This window comes from Rhamphochromis sp. 'chilingali' (assembly GCF_963969265.1).
Source record: "Rhamphochromis sp. 'chilingali' genome assembly, chromosome: 10".
In the NCBI taxonomy this organism is placed as follows: Eukaryota; Metazoa; Chordata; class Actinopteri; order Cichliformes; family Cichlidae; genus Rhamphochromis; species Rhamphochromis sp. 'chilingali'.
Genome location: NC_137937.1, coordinates 10,003,758 through 10,025,577, shown reverse-complemented (window position 1 = coordinate 10,025,577; position 21,820 = coordinate 10,003,758). Strand labels below are relative to the sequence as shown.

Below are 21,820 nucleotides of genomic sequence, written 5' to 3'. Positions count from 1 at the left end.
CTGCAGGTGAAGCTATGGGGGAGGGGGAGTTGTGTTCAGTGAAGGAGAGGCCAGGCCGAGTAACGTTGCGTAGAGACAAAAGTGGACGAAAGAGAGGCAAACCTGCGGCTCCACAAGTATAATTATAACGTAACATAGACTATATCGATATAAACGATATTGTCACATCTTATATCTCGTATGAAAATATATCGATATTTTTAAAAAACTCGATATATCGCCCAGCCCTACCACAGTGTTTATTATTTATGTGTGTTTTTTTTTCTCTTTGGAAGTTGTGGACCACAGAAATGCAGTGCATGCATCAAAGAAGACCTGTTTGAGGAACCCACCTCGATCCTTAAGCAAGGTGGTGTAAGTACATTTTATTACAGTTCCACTTTATTAGCATTTTTAGCAGTTTTATTAATAGAGTTTGGCCTGGTTTGGAATTTTTATAAAGCACTGTAATGTCATGGTCATTGTTTCTGTTCAAATCTAATGGCCTGCAGTTTAGATCCAACACAACAGAAACTTTGTGACTGCTCTATAGGTCTTAGCAGTAACAACAATAGATGGAACAGCTATAGCCATTTTATCCTCTGACCATATGTCCTGAATCTCCCTGAAAAATGAAATTGGTGCATCCTGGCTTAATCTGAACTGAAGATGCAAACCAAACAACACTGACAACAACCTCCTTTTTTTCCCACCCAGGCTTTCCCTGACAATGCAGCCCGCAGAGAAGTGGAGGCCTTGGCAGCTGTCTGTCCCAATGAAGGATGCATATGGACTGGAACTGTCAAAGAATTTGAGGTGATTTCAATCAATCAATCAATCAATCAAAGCTTTATTCGCCACATGCAGGTTGCCCTGCAGTGAAATGGGACCCCCCCCGACCTTACACACACAACACAGACATTACATGGGGATACAAGTCGGAGATTGGTAGCGTTACAGAAAAAACACTGAAATGTACACTACAATGGGAAAGTACAAGAGGAAAAAAAGACCTCTACTCATGCTGTACTTCCATGGTAGGATAGCATGAGAACAGGAAACAAAAAAACTCCTCTGCACAAAAAGCACCTAATGTCCACAGCACAACATCGTGACAGTCGTTATCAGGGAGTGTTTGTTCGGCTCCGGCCTTGAGCCCACAGCTGGCGTCAAAGGGGTAGCCGCATTATAATGGTGATTTTTCTTTTACAAACAACTCATGAGAATTTCAAGCTGTTTTTAACACTCCGACACCGACACTGGTCTCTCAATCTCCCGTTGGATAGCTGCGAGTTTCTTCATGATGTTATTTACCTTCAATTCTGTGGTCTTTTCAGTCTTTTGCTCACAGAGCAGATTCTGAGACCTCACGACCGCAGCCAACTGATCCGCGATGTAATCCAGCTTCCGCCCAGAGGTGTTGTTCCGAGTGGATTCTTCCCTGATGTAATCCAATGTACGCTCAGAGGTACTCAGTGAGCCTTCACTGCAGCCGTTAGCGCCTCCAAGCTCTTAACCATGCTGCATTCAGTGAGTCCTTTCTGAGAAGCCGCACCTCGTCCCATCGTTTCAATCCCAGCGGGCAGCCTTGGGGGGGTTTGAACAGCCGGTTCCGCTTTCTTAATTCTCCAACAAGCCAGGGCCAAGCCAACTCCGATCAGCAAGAACCCTGTTATCATGGTTCCGAATAGGTAGATATCTTCAGCGTCCTCAATCGACAGTCCCGCCAGGCACACGATCCTCCATGTCTGCCACCCGTCCATCGTGTATCCGGCAGGGAAAGTACCTCCAGGGCCCAGACTTCTCATTGAGAAAAGGGTGTCAATAGCATTTAGAGACCAGTGCTCTTTATATTGGTCAATAAGAGGACAACAGTTCAGCATGTCATCCCCCGGCCCTCAGAGGAAATTTGGGAAGCGACAACATTGAACTAGTGTCCTTTGTTATTGTGGCACAAACAAGAGAGAAGCAGATCCAGCGTAGACTAGGACAACTCCCCTGCCAAAAGATGACAACGCTACAAAACATGAGGTTGGCAGGGTGATAACAAAACAAGAGACACAACATACGAAAGAGACCTTCAGGCCATTTGACAGCTGGCAGAGCAGGGGAAGAGGGAAAACAGCCCATTGTCTGAAACCTGCAGGAATGAAACCATTGTTTTGTGTGTGGAGATCATGGACACTAAGCAGTGGGATGCTTAAAGCATACCAAATTTCAGGGAAACAAGACAGTCTTTTTTAAGCGAAAGCCAGAAGCCTGTCAGCAGGGCCTTCCAGTAAGCATTGAACCCAAGCAGCTAAAATCATATCAGCCGACATCCACATTCTCAATTATACAGTAAGACCACGTCAAGAACTTCTTGATGAAGACCTTGATCTTTATGCAGTTAATGTCCAAAACATCTCCTATGATTGTTGGGTAGAGCTCACCGTCAACTTGGCAGGGAATAACAATCCCAATCTCACCATTCAAGCCCCCTTCTTGGTTAGCCAGCTGTCACTGCCCCAGACTTTACTAGGAGCTGATGTGCTCATCAAGAGACAAGAACTTTAAGGTGATGCTGGGGCTGCACGATTAATTGTTAGAAAATCACGATCTCAATTCATACTTATGTGCGATCTCATTTCCAAATGACGATTTAAAAAAAAAAAAGAAAAAAAAGGAAAAAAAAAGAAGACGACGATTGTACCGCATTTTGATCTGGGACGTAATCTGCATGAAAACAAGCGCTCACTCTTCCTGCTCAACAAATGACAAGGGCGGAGCCTTATACCACGTGATACAGAAGCTGGCTGCTAAAATAGGCAGGGAAAAAACAATGGAGAGCACGTCAGGGATGACGAGAAAGTGACAGGAGAAAATCCGTCCCGGTCAACCACTCAAACATCAATAACGGGAACCTTATACAGCGCTTCCCTATACCCGTCGAACTCCCGCAGGCACAAAGAAATTACGGAGGCTATTACTTATCACCTGACCAAAGATATGGCTCCCATCAACACTGAGCAAAACGAGGGATTTAGGAAAATGATCAACACCCTAGACAAACGCTACACAGTGCCGTCCCGCAACTATTTTTCTATTGTTGCACTACCTGCTCTATACACGCAGTGTCGAGCAACGGTAGAGACGGAATTTCAAGCTGTACAACATTTTGCGGCAACGACAAAATGTCAGACATTTGTTGTTTTTATGTTTATTTATTGTTTTTATGTTCAGTCTCAACTGTTACGAAGTCGATGTGCAGTTAATAAGTGCAATAAATGTTTATACTGGAAAAGAAAATCGTGAGAGAATCGTGATCTCAATTTTAAGCAAAAAAATCGTGATTCTCATTTTATGCAAAATCGTGCAGCCCTACGTGATGCCATTGCCACAGTTGTCAACCTCTTATGCAATGCCTTTGTGATGGGGGGAAGAACAGGTGATGGCCATTGTTTGTTTCACCCAGTTTGGGCAAGTAAATATTGTGACCCAGCTACAGTAAGAGTAGGACAAACAATATTCTCATTCCAACTGGAAGAGTGGTACAGGTGTTGTGCAGAGTACCCCCAAACTTTGACATCTCCGATCCCCTTGTTTTGTAATAACCTACAGAGGAGGACAGTGTCCTAGCACAGCTGAGTTCAGGGAATGGCCTTCTGGAGGTCCAGAACTCCAGTCACCCTTGTGTCAAGGTCCCGATCTCTAACCACTCAAAACAAGAGATCACACTACCAAGGAGAACACTTCTCAGTACAATTCAGCATGTTACCAACCTTATTAAGATGGGCCCACCAGAGACACAAAAGACTGTTTCCACACAAACCAAAACAATCACAGCTCAAAGGCTTGAGGTAAAAGAAGATTTTCAAGAACTGTTGGTAAAAAGATGGATTTTTAAGTCTGATTCACCCTGTTCTGCCCCATTCTTATGTGTGAGGAACAACCGTAGCTCCCTACACCTCTGTTGATTATCGGCTTTTGAATAACAAAACAGTGAGCGACTGACACCCCCTCCCTCGGACTCCACTGACTCATGGTCATGCAGCTAGTTTTTGATATTGGATCAGACCTACCACTAAGGTTTCATAGTAGAACAATTAAGGTGCTTGACAGCTTTCATAACTCCTTGGGTGGACTGTATAACACTAGGAGTCCCAGGCTTCTACCTTTCTACCTTTAAAACCCGCCACCAGCCAAATGGCTGGTAGGCTTTTAGCTAAGCTTTAGCTTCAGCCAAGTGGAAGCTAAATTGGCTAGTCATTCATATGTAAATTGGGTTGTTACCTGGGAATTCTGGAGGGAGGGGAGTGGGGGGGTGTGGATGAGGGCGTGGGGGAGCTGCTAAAAGCTGTGAACTTCCTTTTGTGTTTCATCTTGATGCATTCTCAATCATCCAGGGAAATAAATCTCCAAAAGTCACCAACTTGGAGTGTTTCAGTTTGCCGTCTTAGGGAGAAATCAACACACATGGGTGTATGTCCTTTGTTGCTGAGATTTATTGATAAAAACAGTACAAAAAATCAACCATTTGTACACATTTTTACAAATAATTATAAAAAGTGAGTGAGTACATTTCAACATTTTCAGCAATCACTCACAATCCTGGCACTGCCATGGTATCTGTAGTCTGCATTTACCACATGTGTATCTGTTGCAGTGAACACATCGCACAGTGGCATGATTGTTCTTGCAATTGTGTTTGACCTGACACATGGCTCTTTTTCCAGGGCTCGGTGTGGAGGGTTGTGTCAAAGGCAACTGTTCTTTTCTTGCCTTCTTCGCAGCTACATGAGAGTGAGCTAACTCCCTTGCAAGCTCCACCAGGAAGTCCACCCGTCTTTCCTTCGTCCCGGAGCATGCTTGATACAGCACATGTGCATTCAGTGCTGCCATGTCAATCATGTTATAAAACACGGCAACTGGCCAGCGCCGTGTTCCTCTGCGGACAGTGTACTCCCGAACCATCTGGTCCATCACATCCACGCCACACTTTGTTTTGTTGTAAAGGGTGACAGTGTTTGGCTTCCTTTTGGTGGTGTTATCAGTCTGAACCACGCCGTGCATGCTGCTAAGAATATAGACTGTCTTCTTCCGTTTGGCCGCATACGCCGTCAGCGTGGCAGCAGAGGTTGAAAACACCTAAGAAATAAGATAAATTGTTATTTCCATAGCACTTTTACACACAATGAAACACATAAACATAGAACCACAAAAGACCTGCAACATACCTGAGTGGTGAATTCATTGCGATCTGTCTGTCTAGTGGATTGAGGAATTTCCCTGCGAATCTTGTTGACTGTGCCGAGGATGGTGGTTTTCCGTCTAAGAAGTTTTTGCGCAAGTGAAAGCGATGTGAAAAAATTGTCCGTGGTAACATTTCTGCCCTTGTCTAGGAATGGTTCCATCAGCCTCATTACTACATTTTCAGAAAGTCTCTCCCCAGTGGGACGATTGGGGTCCTTGCCAAGATATGGGAAGACATTGCAAATGTACTTGGATTTTAGGTCGCAAGCCTAAAACTTGATCCCAAACTTGTCAGGTTTACTTGCAATATACTGCAGGAAACTGCACCGAGTCTTTGATGGGAAAAGCTGTTCATCAACGGTGATATGTAGACCAGGGTTGTAGCACGTGATGCAGTTGGTGACAAATGATCCCCACAAACTGGAAATTGCAGCGAACTTATCAGTCTTTGCTCGATCACTGCGGGTGGACTTGTCATCAAAGCGTAGGTGTTGCATGAGTTCTTGGAAGCGGTTTCGTGCCATAGTTCTAATTATCTGTGGGTTTCCCAGGTTTGCTGACCAGCAGTCATTTAGAGATGGAACCCTGGTAACCCCCCGCAAGATGACAATTGCAATAAATGCCATTAGTTCAGGGAGGTCCATGAACCAATGAACATGCTCCGTTTGCTGTGCATGTTGAACAGTCCATTCTTGAATGCTATGAAGCATGTCAAAAGTGATGAAACACAGGAAGCTCCGAAGGCGACTCGTGATATTTCTCCTGGCCTTAGCCGTTGGCTCTCCATCTGCAGCGTACGCTTCTATTGGGGTGAAAGGGAGACAGGTCCCCACCTGTTCTTCACGCCACACTGTGCCATCTTTCGCTGTCTCAGTCCCCAAACAAGCTCTCTTTTTAGGTGCAGAAGCAGTCTCCTCATCTGCAGTGTGAACAAATTCAAATTGTGAGCAATGGGAAGGTCCAGTATCTCCTCCTCTGTATCAGAATAATGTCTGAAATATCTTACTTACAAACTACATCCACTTACTTATTTGAAATGAAATAGGAAATAACATGAAATGCAACTAACCGGAAGACTGATCAGACAGCTCTGAGTCCGAATCCGGCTGAACTTGTAGGTCTTCTCCATCCGAGTCACAAGGGTCGACTTCCCTCAGGATCATTTCCAAGGCCTGCTGAGTGGTGAGTCTTCTCTGCATTTTCTTTCCTTGGAGAGGAGGTCCGTACACCACAGAATTCTTCAGGGCAATGAAGGATTAGGCTAAGTGCAGTGAGATTGTATCATATATATAGGGCTTGGCTTCCTGATCAATGCTCCACTACCAAAAGGAAGCCAAGCCCTGTCACCCTTTACAACAAAACAAGGTGTGATCACATTGATGCCACAATGGACGACTGATCAATGCTCCACTACCAAAAGGAAGCCAAGCCCTGTCACCCTTTACAACAAAACAAGGTGTGATCACAGGGCTTGGCTTCCTTTTGGTAGTGGACAATTGATCAGGAAGCCAAGCCAAGGTAAATGCAGACTACAGATACCATGGCAGTGCCAGGATTGTGAGTGATTGCTGAAAATGTTGAAATGTACTCACTCACTTTTTATAATTATTTGTAAAAATGTGTACAAATGGTTGATTTTTTGTACTGTTTTTATCAATAAATCTCAGCAACAAAGGACATACACCCATGTGTGTTGATTTCTCCCTAAGACGGCAAACTGAAACACTCCAAGTTGGTGACTTTTGGAGATTTATTTCCCTGGATGATTGAGAATGCATCAAGATGAAACACAAAAGGAAGTTCACAGCTTTTAGCAGCTCCCCCACGCCCTCATCCACACCCCCCCACTCCCCTCCCTCCAGAATTCCCAGGTAACAACCCAATTTACATATGAATGACTAGCCAATTTAGCTTCCACTTGGCTGAAGCTAAAGCTTAGCTAAAAGCCATTTGGCTGCTCTCCGGGTTTTAAAGGTAGAAAAAGCCAAATGGCAGTCCGTGGTGATGTAAGTGATAAGTGCCTAGGCCGACCCAACCAAAAACAAAGCTGGCAAGGCAGCCGCTGTTGTTGTTTTTTTTTTTTTTTTCTCTCTCTCAATGATTACATCCCCAGGTTCAAATATCCCACCAAACATCACCCTCAGGCAGTTATCTGGTATTGGTCACTCAAGAGCCCCAGGGGAAACCTGGCAGAGAGACTAAATTGCACACTGTGTTGTAAATGCTATGGACTCTGGGAGAAAAAGAAAAGGAGAACTGGAAAGACCACCTACCACATATCATTAATGTGTACAACTGTACAAAGCATGAGGCTACAGGGCTCTTCCCCTACTACTTGTTTTATGGCCATCATCTATGTCGCCCCGTTGACCTCCTTTTTGGACTCTAAAGATCAGGAGGCTGAAACACCAAGTGGTTATGCCAAGAAGTGGACAGGAATGATTCAGGTATACTGAATAGCAAATGCAAACGGGCAACGAGCTCTTATTGTAAAGGACTTTATGACAAGAGTGCCCTCCATTGTGGGGATATAGTTCTTGTACACAACCTCATTGAAAGAGGAGGTCCTGTGCAACTTAGACCCCTGTTGGTAACAGGACATCTACACTGCGAAAGAACAGATAGGGGACAACCCTGTCTATAGATTATGCCCAGAGAGAGAAGGTGTAGCAGGAGGTACCGCAACCTCCTGCTACAGGTGAATGACCTGCCAATTGAGCCCACACAGTCCCTGCTGCAAATAGATTAAAGCACAGATGAAAATGAGGAAGTCATCAGATCCCTCAAAATCAGCAGAACGGGCACGGAGTTGGGATTCAAGTTACTCTGAAGGAGGGGAAGATGTGTCTTATTACTGGCTGTGAATACCTGTAGAGACCTGTGTGTTCACATACCCACCCATTCATTGGTCAACACGTATATCAGGCTCCACCCCGCTGTGGGTTTTGCTGAAATCCACCCATGGTAACTGTACTGACCTGTGTTGCTCCTCACCCACACTCTCACCATTTCAGGCCCCCGTCAACCCTCACCAGTCACATATCCAATCCTGAACTACTGAGACAGACCTCAGCAATATACACACTCTATCCACAAAACTGCCCCTACTTTATAGTGTTGTTTTTTATAATATCTGTTGGGTAATATACATGTTTATTTCTGACATGGTTCATATAAAATTTTAATTGTTGGTGGCTTGGATCCTTATGGTCAATTGTCAGGAGCCACTTTTATGATGTTGAGGAGTATCTGGCACACAAAAAATGGTATGACTTTGTGGTCATATAGTCATTTTAAGTTCTGTGTTAATTTTACTTGTGTAAGCCATGGAACAAACAAAATATTTTGTATTGAAGGTAGAGCTGGGCGATATAAGATTTTTTCATATCACGATATGTTTTTTTCATTTCAGGCGATAACGCTATATATCACGATATAAGCCAAATAACTATATTTGTAGAATTTAAATGTGCCGTTGCTCACAAGTAAAATGTGAAATAATCAGCAGCTTGTTTTGATTTAAATATTATTTCCCATAATAAGTTCAACAGGGTAGATGTACTTAAGGAACATGAGACTTTTCAGATAAAAAGGCAAATATTGCAAACTACACAAAAGGCAGGCCGCTAAAGCGTTTAAGTTTCAAAATACAACAAACAAAACAGAATAATTGTCAATTCCACTTAAAAACAAAATATTAATTCTAAAAATAAATCCTAGTTTGTTTTACAGAAGAACAGACAAAATTGACTAACTTTTGTCAATATCAAATAAACTGAGAACTAAAAGGAATTCTCAATCTCTCCTTGTTGTATAGCTTAGCTTTTCAAACAGTTTTAACAGTTACTTTAGTCTGACAAAAGCCGAATGACGAATTAGCGCTTCCAGTCAGAGATTGAGCATGCACCGCTTTATTGTATTTCCAGACTTGCTTTTGGCACAACAGTGTGCGCTACTCTGTTTTTTGTCAGACTTGAAATAGCCGAAATACCTTCTATTACCGCGGAAGCACTAGCTGGTAGTCGGGCCGTACGCGTGTCTTAGTGCAGTTGAACATAATCCACAAAGTCCGCTTGTAGTTGAAAAACAAACAGGCAAACATTTATTTCCACAGTTTGAAATACAGTGATCCATTTGAATGTTCCTGTACACTGCAAACACGGTAAGAAACAGTTTTTCTCCACAGCTAGTTAAAGCCCCCGTAGCTCCACACTGCCCGTCGCGAACGCTCCCCCCGTGCACAGTTACCGTGTGTTAAAGGAACAGTACGTACAAATTAAATAAGGCAAGAAAAAATACAATTTAACTGCAAATCTTACGCTAAACAAATTATAAAGTAAAAACTGAAATTCCCCATTATCTTACACTTATCCTTATCCAAAATCATTCATATTATTAAGAAATATAGACTCTGTGCAATCTGACTAAACTAAGAGATGATTAGACCTTTATCCTATACATTCCCGACCGCTAATTGTTCTATAAACTTATAAACAATTATTAACAATTTGGCACAATGATCAAGTTCAACAACATAGGCATTCAGTCCTTAGAACATAATTTCTTCTTTCTTCTGATGTCAGAGGTCACCAGTACATGACATACCGTGGGAGTCCAGCCTTTACCACTGACTCATACTGCTTCTAGGAGCAGACAGACCTTAGTGATCGGTCTATCGAGTTCACTGGTCTTGGTCTTCACACGAACCCTGCAAACAAGGCCATGTTCATCTGGCATGGCTTGAGTGACTCTACCAATGAGCCAAGAGTTTCTCGGTGCTGTTTCGTCCACGAGCAAAACGATGTCTCCAGGCACAAAGTTCCTAGACACCCGTGTCCACTTCTGCCGTGTCTGAAGCTGAGGCAAATACTCTCTCACCCAGCGCTTCCAGAAAAGAGCCCCCGTAGCTCCACACTGCCTGTCGCGAACACTCCCCCCGTGCACAGTTACCGTGTGTTAAAGGAACAGTACGTACAAATTAAATAAGGCAAGAAAAAATACAATTTAACTGTAAATCTTACGCTAAACAAATTATAAAGTAAAAACTGAAATTCCCCATTATCTTACACTTATCCTTATCCAAAATGATTCAAATTATTAACAAATATATACACTCTGTGCAATCTGACTAAACTAAGAGATGATTAGACCTTTATCCTATACACCTTCACACTACGGAACTTCTATGGCTCTTCCAGCAAGCTCTCCGGCATTGGAACCATCATCTGTGTTCTCTTCGGTAACCTTCGGTCACGCTCTCGGTTGATTTTTCTCTAGTCAGCACACTCATTTCCTCCATTACCCAGGCGGCACGGCGGCTGGCTGCTTCCCAAACAAATACACATGTGCGGCTTGGCACTTGTGCTGTACGTAACAAGTCACGTGACGTGACGCTGCGGCTGTGATTGGTTCGGCTCTGCACTACTTAATTTGCATTGGCTGTCCTTTTTTTTTTTTTTTTTTAAGAGGACAAGCGAGATGAGGCCCATCGCAATAGTTTAATTTTTCTATCAAGAAAAAGTTATTTCACAATACATATTGTTATCGTTCTATCGCCCAGCTCTAATTGAAAGAAATTAAGTAATTAATTATACCTGTGGTGACAACAGATGGTTATTTTTTTAAAATCAATGATGTAAACGGAGAGTGGAACCAGCCGAGCAGAACCAATGCATTCTGAAATGATGACATTGAACCAGTAGTATGTGGCAGGGGCTAAACACGATCACAGACTTTAGAGGGAAAACCAGCACACCGCAGACCACGGCCTCTCTGTGTGAGGATCTAAACGTATTCTACGCTAGATTCGACACAGCGAACACCATGAGACCGGACAGTGTGCGCACCGCGGATGACGTCAGTGCACACACTGTGTCTGAGGAGGATGTGCGGAAGTGCTTCAGGAAGGTGAACGCGCGCAAAGCTACTGGTCCGGACGGGATTCCCGGCCGCGTCCTCAAGTCATGCGCGGCTCAGCTGGCTGGAGTGTTCACACACATCTTCAACCTTTCCCTCTCTCTGTCTGTAGTCCCAGCCTGCTTCAAAATGGCCACCATCGTCCCTGTACCCAAATCCTCCACCATCTCCTCACTGAACAACTGGCGACCTGTAGCCCTGACCCCCATCGTAAGCAAATGCTTCAAGAAGCTGGTCAGGGACTTCATCTGCTCTGCACTACCCGACTCACTGGACCCTCTACAGTTCGCATACCGCCACAACAGGTCCACTGATGATGCCATAGCCCTGACACTACATACTGCCCTGTCACACCTGGAGAAGAGAGACATGTATGTGAGAATGCTGTTTGTAGATTACAGCTCAGCATTCAATACCATCGTTCCCTCGAAGCTGGACAGGAAACTGCAGGATCTAGGACTGAGCAGCTCCCTCTGCAGCTGGATCCTTAGCTTCCTGTCTGACAAACGCCAAGTGGTCAGACTGGGCAGCATCACCTCATCCCCCATCACACTGAACACTGGTGCTCCACAGGGGTGTGTACTGAGCCCTCTCCTATACTCACTCTACACCTACGACTGCACAGCCACTAACAACTCCAACATCATTGTGAAGTTTGCGGACGACACTACAGTGGTGGGTCTTATCACCAACGGTGATGAGACGGCCTACAGGGAGGAGGTCAGCGCCCTGACCCACTGGTGTCAAGACAACCATCTCACACTCAACGTCGCAAAGACAAAGGAGTTGATAGTGGACTTCCGGAGGTGCAGAGAAGTACACACCCCCATCACCATCAACGGCGCTGCTGTGGAGAGAGTGAGCAGCTTCCGGTTCCTTGGTGTACATCTGGCTGAGGATCTTACGTGGTCAGTACACACAAACAAAACAGTGAAGAAGGTGCAGCAGCGCCTCTTCTTTCTCAGGAGACTGAAAAGATTTGGCATCCTCAGGACCTTCTATCACTGTGCCATTGAGAGCATCCTCACTGGATGCATCACCACCTGGTATGGCAACAGCACCGCCTACAACTGCAAAGCTCTCCAGCGAGTAGTGCGGTGCTCTGAACGGATAATTGGAGGTGAGCTTCCCTCCCTCCAAGACATCTACAGGAAGCGCTGCCTGAGGAAAGCGGGGAGGATCATCAAGGACTCCAGTCACCCCAGCCATAAACTGTTCAGACTACTTCCCTCAGGAAGGAGGTTCTGCAGCATCCGGTCCCGTACCAGCAGACTGAGAGACAGCTTCTTCCACCAGGCCATCAGACTGCTGAACACGTCATAGACACCTCAGCTTCACTACTGGAACTTCAACATTATGCACTCCATACTGTACAGTAATGCCACTGTTTTGCACATGTCTCAACTCTGTATATTTTTATATATTTTATTTATTGTTTACTCTATTTAATTTGTAAAATATGTGTATACACACACACACACACACACGTAGAAAAATATTTAGTATACACATCCAGAAATGCATATACTATTATATATTGTACATATATTTATTAGTTTCAGATGTAGCCATTCTTGTATTTTGCTTGTTTACGTTATTGTGTTTTGCACAACTCTGTTGCTTGTGAAGCTCGCACACAAGAATTTCACTCACATGTACTGTACCAATGTACCTGCACGTGATGTGACAATAAAAGTGATTTGATTGTGATTTGATTTGATTTGATTTGAGTATCATTTGTTAATTTGGAATAACCAGTTTTGTGACATATCTATATATGTACAGTATATATTGTATGTACAGTGGGGCAAAAAACTATTTAGTCAGCCACTGATTGTGCAAGTTCCCCCACCTAAAATGATGACAGAGGTCAGTAATTTGCACCAGAGGTACACTTCAACTGTGAGAGACAGAATGTGAAAAAAAATCCATGAATCCACATGGTAGGATTTGTAAAGAATTTATTCGTAGATCAGGGTGGAAAATAAGTATTTGGTCAATAACAAAAATACAACTCAATACTTTGTAACATAACCTTTGTTGGTAATAACAGAGGTCAAACGTTTACTATAGGTCTTTACCAGGTTTGCACACACAGTAGCTGGTATTTTGGCCCATTCCTCCATGCAGATCTTCTCGAGAGCAGTGATGTTTTGGGGCTGTCGCCGAGCAACACTGACTTTCAACTCCCACCACAGATTTTCTATGGGGTTGAGGTCTGGAGACTGGCTAGGCCACTCCAGGACTTTCAAATGCTTCTTACGGAGCCACTCCTTTGTTGCCCGGGCGGTGTGTTTTGGATCATTGTCATGTTGGAAGACCCAGCCTCGTTTCATCTTCAAAGTTCTCACTGATGGAAGGAGGTTTTGGCTCAAAATCTCACGATACATGGCCCCATTCATTCTGTCCTTAACACGGATCAGTCGTCCTGTCCCCTTGGCAGAAAAACAGCCCCATAGCATGATGTTTCCACCCCCATGCTTCACAGTAGGTATGGTGTTCTTGGGATGCAACTCAGTATTCTTCTTCCTCCAAACACAACGAGTTGAGTTTATACCAAAAAGTTCTACTTTGGTTTCATCTGACCACATGACATTCTCCCAATCCTCTGCTGTATCATCCATGTGCTCTCCGGCAAACTTCAGACGGGCCTGGACATGCACTGGCTTCAGCAGCGGAACACGTCTGGCACTGCGGGATTTGATTCCCTGCCGTTGTAGTGTGTTACTGACGGTGACCTTTGTTACTTTGGTCCCAGCTCTCTGCAGGTCATTCACCAGGTCCCCCCGTGTGGTTCTGGGATCTTTGCTCACCGTTCTCATGATCATTTTGACCCCACGGGATGAGATCTTGCGTGGAGCCCCAGATCGAGGGAGATTATCAGTGGTCTTGTATGTCTTCCATTTTCTGATGATTGCTCCCACAGTTGATTTTTTCACACCAAGCTGCTTGCCTATTGTAGATTCACTCTTCCCAGTCTGGTGCAGGTCTACAATACTTTTCCTGGTGTCCTTCGAAAGCTCTTTGGTCTTGGCCATGGCGGAGTTTGGAGTCTGACTATTTGAGGCTGTGGACAGGTGTCTTTTATACAGATGATGAGTTCAAACAGGTGCCATTCATACAGGTAACGAGTGGGGGACAGAAAAGCTTCTTACAGAAGACGTTACAGGTCTGTGAGAGCCAGAGATTTTCCTTGTTTGAGGTGACCAAATACTTATTTTCCACCCTAATTTACGAATTAATTCTTTACAAATCCTACCATGTGAATTCATGGATTTTTTTTTCACATTCTGTCTCTCACAGTTGAAGTGTACCTCTGGTGCAAATTACTGACCTCTGTCATCATTTTAAGTGGGGGAACTTGCACAATCGGTGGCTGACTAAATACTTTTTTGCCCCACTGTATATATGTTTGCCTACTGGTGGTGGTCAGAGGGCCCGGTGGCGCCAGTGTCCAGCAGCCTCACCTCTATCAGTGTTCCCCAGGGCAGCTGTGGCTACAACGTAGCTCACCATTGCCAGTGTGTGAATGTGTGTGTGAATGGGTGAATGACTGAATGTAGTGTAAAGCGCTTTGGGATCCTTAGACTGAGTAAAGCACTATACAAATGCAGGCCATTTACCATTTATATGTCTGTATTTGCAGGAGTTTACTCTTACACTTATATTTTTTTCATCATTACCCATATGAACTTTTGCACTTTTTGGATGGATGCATTTTATGTGACTGGAATGGGTTCTATGTGGCAACAAGAGAGATTTTCCCAGGGGGCAGTAAGGCAGATCTTGGATCTTGATTGCTTTTCCACTGTAGTGTGACTACTCATTAAGGCTGTTCTGGTCGACTGAACTATTGCCTAGTGTTGAACTTGGCTCAGTCATGCAACTTCTAACTGAAAAATTAGAGTATGTTCTTCTAAAATGGTTTTAACAACTTTTTGTACATGTTTTATTTTATTTTATTACCTGGTCAGTATTCTCACCTCAAAAGGGTTTAACTTGGCCTCATGTGAGATACAACATAATACTATATCTGCTCATTGTAACGTCATCAAGTTAACCGTACAAACAATTTTATCATACAGTAATTGGACAATATGTAAAGTTGTTTTGGTCACCTACAGGCCAGCCACGAGGGCAACTGTGACTTCATGATCATCCTCTGTCCTTCCTGTAAAGAGCTCATGAGAGCCAATGAGCAGGAACGCCACAATGAGAGAGAGTGTCCGGAGAGAACGCTCAACTGCAAATACTGCAAAGAACCCTTCCTGTTAAAGAATATCAAGGTCAGGCTTCTCTCTGTTACAGTAATGCATCATAAAAAGAGCTGTTGCATTCTGAAACATTAACATGATGCTAATTTAGTTGACGTTTATGTTATGATGCAGTATATGTGATTAAATGCATATGATAAAATATTGTAATCTCAACCTTTGCTTATTACGTTTTCCATGGTATTCAGCCTTATCTTATGGCCATCTTGTCTCAGCACTTAGTCATCAGTGAAGTATAAGATATGTAGAAGTATATGGCAAGTGTGTCCAATATTTCATGGGAAATGATCTGAGCCTGGTTCTGCCGGATGTTTCTTCCTATTAAAAGGGAGTTTTTCCTTCTCACTGTCACCAAAGTGCTTGCTCATAGGGGGTCATATGACTGTTGGGTTTTTCTCAGTATGTATTATTGTAGGGTCTACCTTACAATAATATAGCACCTTGAGGCGACTGATGTAGTGATTTGGTGCTGTATAAATAAAACTGAATTGAATTGAAATGCTGACTCATTGTCACCACATACCCGTAAACACTTGTTTTTGTGCCATTACATTTGGGTTTAAATTTACCCTTCTCAGACATATTCAAGCACACAGATATGATACAAATATAGTTTTAGTGAAATAAAAGGAAAACAAAGATATATTTACCTTTAAAGCTATTCATAAATGACCATTGAGTAAATTCAGTAACCACTGAATGAGCTTTCACCCATATTGTGGTATTTCAGTGATAGTCATCTGTACACCTACAAACAGGACTAACAACAATAACATCTAATTTGGCTAATTTATGTAATTTTCTTATATCAGTATGAACTACCTCTGCATGCCTTAAGGCATCTATATAGTTAAACTGGTGTTAAGTTAAATAGTTAAGGCAAGGAGCTGGACGAGAAGTGTTTTCTTTTATTCTGATCTACTTATTTTTTCAGGCTCATGATGAGATCTGTCCAAAGTATCCAATGATTTGTGAAGGTTGTGCGAAGAAAAAGATCCCCAGAGAAAAGGTACTGCAGAGATTTAATAGTTTTTTCATAATTCTGTTAGATTAATCTCATTTGCCATTTAGCTAGGGATCAAATTCTACACCGTATTCTACAGATCATTAGCTTCTTTCATATTTTTTGTTTTGCAGTATGTGGACCATATTAAGTTCTGCAGTAAATTTAAAGCTCCATGCAGATTTCATGTTGTTGGCTGCGATACGTCTGTAAGTAGACATTTTTGTCAGAATTTGCTGTATGTGTATCACCTGATCACCTGTTAACATCATAACTATTGAATCATTTAATACCTTGGCAAAATTCAACTAAATCTTCCATGTAGCAGACTAAATTTTTCCAACAGTTTTAACTAAAACAACAAAATGTAAGTACCTTATTTCTTTACTAAAATAACCATAATTTGACAAAGGTTGGGCAGTGTAAAATCTCTATTAAAAAAGTGTATGAATATTCCGCAGTGGTTTGCATATAATGTAAAGCCAAGGTATTATATTATTCAGCAGTTGAAGAGTTGGTTGCTACCCACCTGTATGCAAATACTGTGATGTTGAGTAGGAAGCCTGTTTGTATATTAGCACAGTGCCTATACGAAGTATTCAGCTATTGGGTTTTTAAGACTTTCTCTAAAGGACAGTTGGTTTATACACAATAAAATTTTGATTGCAGCATTCATCCTTTCACTGATGTAGGCTCACATCAGTAGAGACAGGGCTCATTTCCACAACAAAAACTATGCTGAAAAGTGTGTTGATAACCTTCTTTGTGACAGGCTCTGATAGAAATGTATTGAATTATTATAAATACTGAGTGAAAATATAAATGATGAATGAAGAAAGTTGTTGGACTGCTGTTAACAACTGGTATTATTATTACTAGTTGTTAATAATGTCCATGTCACAATTGGTGTTATATGGCAGGCTTAAATAGTAAGAAAAAAAGTGTGTAAAATTACAAATTCTGGTAGCTCATTGTCCAGATTGTCCATTTTGTTGTTGTTTTTTAACTGTAGTCATAAAAATCAGAGATTTTAATAGTAGAAAGTGAAAAACATAAACTTTTGTGTTTTTCACAAAGTTACAGAGGTTTTATTAGACACATAGCTAAGCGGTTTGCTGTTTGGCATAAATTGTGACCGTTGAAATTTATTTGGCACTGAGTAGCAGAAATGAGACTTTCTTGTCAGGTGTTATTTTTTTTTTGGAAAACAAAAACAGTTGCTGACAACACTGTACACAACGGTAGACAGGTGCATAATAAGCAAGCAAGTAAGGCAGAAAATAGAGAGTTGTGATGGGAAACTAGTCTCAAAGCACACGGAGAGATGGTGGTGAGGGAAAGAGGGAAAGAAAGAAAGTGAGAATTCATTATAATGTTTTTCAAACGTGATCGTGATCTTGTCTTCTTGCTGGTTGAGTGAGTTTTGGTTGGAGAGTGAAGAAATCTGAAGTTTCGCAATCTGTGAAATGTCGGCTTTTTGCACCCAAAGGGCATGTCCTGTACGTGGGATCCACACTTTGTGTTTACATCTTTTTGCGGAATCTGTTTACCTGCTCTTTAATCTTGTGCTGTTTTGGCTTTTTGGTGATCGTTGAAATGGATTTATGAGTTTTTAGCGGAGTTTCTGTGGATACCACACGTATATTTAAATAACAGATCTGGCAGTACATCACTCTTGCCCCCAGTACCGGGGGCATTGTGGGAGATGTAGTTTATGGTCAATGTGCGCTTTTAAGCAGCATATAGTAAACTTATTTTAAGACAATCATGCACAAGCTCCTGTGGGCCATATAAATGATTTGGCGGGCCACATTTGGGCTGCAGGCCTTGAGTTTGATGTGTTATATGGCATTCTAGCCACTGCTTCCAAACTGGATTCTATCTGAACCACCAGCTGTGGAATCTGCCAACAAAACATTGGCAGTAGATGATTTTGTTGCAGCTTGCAGCCTGTTCCTAACTGGTTGCTGATCTAGTGCATCTTAAATCAAGTTTCTCACAGACCCAGTGATCTGCCGTTAAGAATCTGAAGCAAAGTCTCAGATCTTAAGTCTAACCATTTGAACAAGCCAATTAAAAACAATAAAGAAAAAAATGATTCAACATGATTTCAGTACTAGTTTTAAGTTAAGCCTAATTTGGGAATGTGGTACGTTCCACAATTTTGTTGTACATGTACAATGAAAATAAAGAATTATTCTAGTCCATTAATAAAATGTATGTTTTTAGACTCAATACGAACACTGTTATTGTTCTGTTCTAAAGTTGGGAGCTGTTACTGAGTCTAAGTTCTAGTCCCGGTTTCCAAGAGCTAGCCCAATTAGTCAGTTGTTATACTGAACAGGTAGTCAATGTGGACGTGCCAGGATGGGTAAGATATTCTCACATTTACTGCTACAACAACAGATATCAGCTTGTCACTAGGGAAACAACAAACAGGAATGGCAAGGGATGGATGGTTAGCAGCGATTGAACTTTAAAAATAAGATTAAGATACAGGATTGTTAACTAGTAAATGAACTATAGTTATCTAGGCATTGACATGCTGAGTTGCGAAACATACTGGATTTTTGGTTCATCTGTGAGTAATTCTTTCACTCACTATTGTCCATATTTATCAAAAGATAAAGATCTGAACACTTGTGTGTTCAAGACCACTTAGGATGCCTTTATACTCAATTTTTAACATTATTAGCAAAGCACACAAATAAAATGAAGCCAAACAAAAATAAAGGAAATGATCAAAAATCTATTCCACGTCATCCAAAAAAGTCTTTTTCAGGAAAAAAAAGGACTTAGTTTACATATTAGAGTTGTATTTAACCTGATTAAATTTACATTTTATTAGATGTAGCTAATCTATTTAATGTAATATGCAAATGTTTTTCTGTGCAATCTCTTAAATCTGAACAGTTACAGCTGTGAATACTTTGTATAGTGTATATATCCATTAATTTCTCTATTATTTGCTTTGTGCTCGTATTATTATTTTCTTCTGTGGTGGCAGTGTTTCACATCATCATAATACACAATAAAGGATTTTGTTTAGTTTCCTAATGTGTTTCTGCTTTTATCTTCCATTCATTCCAAGGTGGAGAAAGAGAAGATCCATGACCATGAGCGCCAGTGTTCGTATGAACACCTTAACCTGCTTCTGCATTTCATCATGGGCATCAAGGTGAGCCTGGAGAGCCTGCAACCCCAAAGCGTGGAGGTGGCCAGCCAGAAGCTGCAGGAGCTCCACCAGTCCCTCAGGGATCTGGAACTCAAGATGAGCCAGCTGGGTGGGTGTGTTGCAGCTCCTGTGCAGGGAGCATGTGCCCCGACCCTAACCACATCCTTCACCCCGCTGCCCAGTGCAATGGGTGCCGCTTTGGAACTGCAGCTACAGAGTGAAAAAACCAAAGTGGCTGAGCTAAGCCGGAGCTGCCAGGAGCTGGAGCTCAAAGTGAGCACTTTCGAAAACATTGTCTGCGTCCTCAACCGCGAGATGGAGCGCTCCTGCACTACCATGGAGGCCTACAACCGCCAACACAGACTGGATCAGGACAAGATTGAAATCCTCAATAACAAGGTGTTAAAATGACACATGACCTGTGAACATCCTCAATGCATCCCTTGACTTTACCACAGAGTAAACATTATCTTTTGTAAAGATTTTCACTGTGGCCTATTTACTGCCCTTTGCAGTCCACAGTACAAGTCATTAGGATGCCTCAGCGGCTAAACGCATTGATGAGTCTTCCGTCTCTCTGTAATGCCTGTACCCTGTTATCATTAGTTAGCACTTTAAAATAATTCATAAACCATGGCCAGGTCGTTTCTGATGGGTCAAGTGATTTAAAAATAAATAAATGAATAAATAAATGAATAAATAAATAAATATATATGTGTGTGTATATATATATATATATATATATATATATATATATATATATATATATATATATATATATATATATATATATATATATATATATATATATATATAAATATAAAACACCCAGCACGCCCCTGCGGGCGGTTTATCCTTCAAGCTCGGATCCTCTACCAGAGGCCTGGGAGCTTGAGGGTCCTGCGCAGTATCTTAGCTGTTCCCAGGACTGCGCTCTTCTGGACAGAGATCTCCGATGTTGTTCCCGGGATCTGCTGGAGCCACTCGCCTATCTTGGGAGTCACCGCACCTAGTGCTCCGATTACCACGGGGACCACCGTTACCTTCACCCTCCACATCCTCTCCAGCTCTTCTCTGAGCCCTTGGTATTTCTCCAGCTTCTCGTGTTCCTTCTTCCTGATATTGCTGTCATTCGGAACCGCTACATCGATCACTACGGCCGTCTTCTTCTGTTTGTCTACCACCACTATGTCCGGTTGGTTAGCCACCACCATTTTGTCCGTCTGTATCTGGAAGTCCCACAGGATCTTAGCTCGGTCATTCTCCACCACCCTTGGGGGCATCTCCCATTTTGACCTCGGGACTTCCAGGTTATACTCGGCACAGATGTTCCTGTACACTATGCCGGCCACTTGGTTATGGCGTTCCATGTATGCCTTGCCTGCTAGCATCTTGCACCCTGCTGTTATGTGCTGGATTGTCTCTGGGGCATCTTTACACAGCCTGCACCTGGGGTCTTGCCTGGTGTGATAGACCCCAGCCTCTATGGATCTTGTGCTCAGAGCTTGTTCTTGTGCTGCCATGATTAGTGCCTCTGTGCTGTCTTTCAGTCCAGCTTTGTCCAGCCACTGGTAGGATTTCTGGATATCAGCCACCTCCTCTATCTGCCGGTGGTACATACCGTGCAGGGCTCTGTCCTTCCATGATGGTTCCTCGTCTCCCTCCTCTTTCTTGGGTTTCTGCTGCCTGAGGTATTCACTGAGCACTCGGTCAGTTGGGGCCATCTTCCCAATGTATTCTTGGATGTTCCTTGTCTCATCCTGGACTGTGGTGCTGACACTCACCAGTCCCCGGCCCCCTTCCTTCCGCTTAGCGTACAGCCTCAGGGTGCTGGACTTGGGGTGAAACCCTCCATGCATGGTAAGGAGCTTTCTTGTCTTTATGTCAGTGGCTTCTATCTCCTCCTTTGGCCAGCCTATTACCCCAGCAGGGTACCTGATCACGGGCAGGGCGTACGTGTTGATGGCCCGGATCTTGTTCTTACCATTCAGCTGACTCCTCAGGACTTGCCTGACCCTCTGCAGGTACTTGGTGGTTGCAGCTTTTCTAGCGGCCTCTTCATGGTTCCCATTCGCCTGCGGGATCCCCAAGTACTTGTAACTGTCCTCTATGTCTGCAATGTTGCCTTCTGGTAGTTCAATCCCCTCAGTTCTGACTACCTTCCCTCTCTTTGTTACCATCCGACTACACTTCTCCAGTCCGAACGACATTCCAATGTCATTGCTGTATAGCCTGGTAGTG

General features: G+C 42.9%; 1 protein-coding gene across 2 annotated transcripts in view; it reads left to right on the top strand.

Annotated features, from left to right (window-relative positions):
• LOC308403766 (TNF receptor-associated factor 2-like) overlaps nucleotides 1-21,820 on the top strand; it is a 35,852-nt gene that overhangs the window by 4,697 nt on the left and 9,335 nt on the right. The window contains exons 2-7 of one of the 2 annotated variants that reach the window (XM_080893490.1): nucleotides 276-354; nucleotides 697-795; nucleotides 15,252-15,413; nucleotides 16,336-16,410; nucleotides 16,539-16,613; nucleotides 19,496-19,978. In XM_080893490.1, the coding sequence (XP_080749616.1) occupies nucleotides 276-354; nucleotides 697-795; nucleotides 15,252-15,413; nucleotides 16,336-16,410; nucleotides 16,539-16,613; nucleotides 19,496-19,978 (973 nt within the window). The remainder of the gene's footprint in view (nucleotides 1-275; nucleotides 355-696; nucleotides 796-15,251; nucleotides 15,414-16,335; nucleotides 16,411-16,538; nucleotides 16,614-19,495; nucleotides 19,979-21,820) is intronic. The other variant, XM_080893491.1, reaches the window with a different exon arrangement.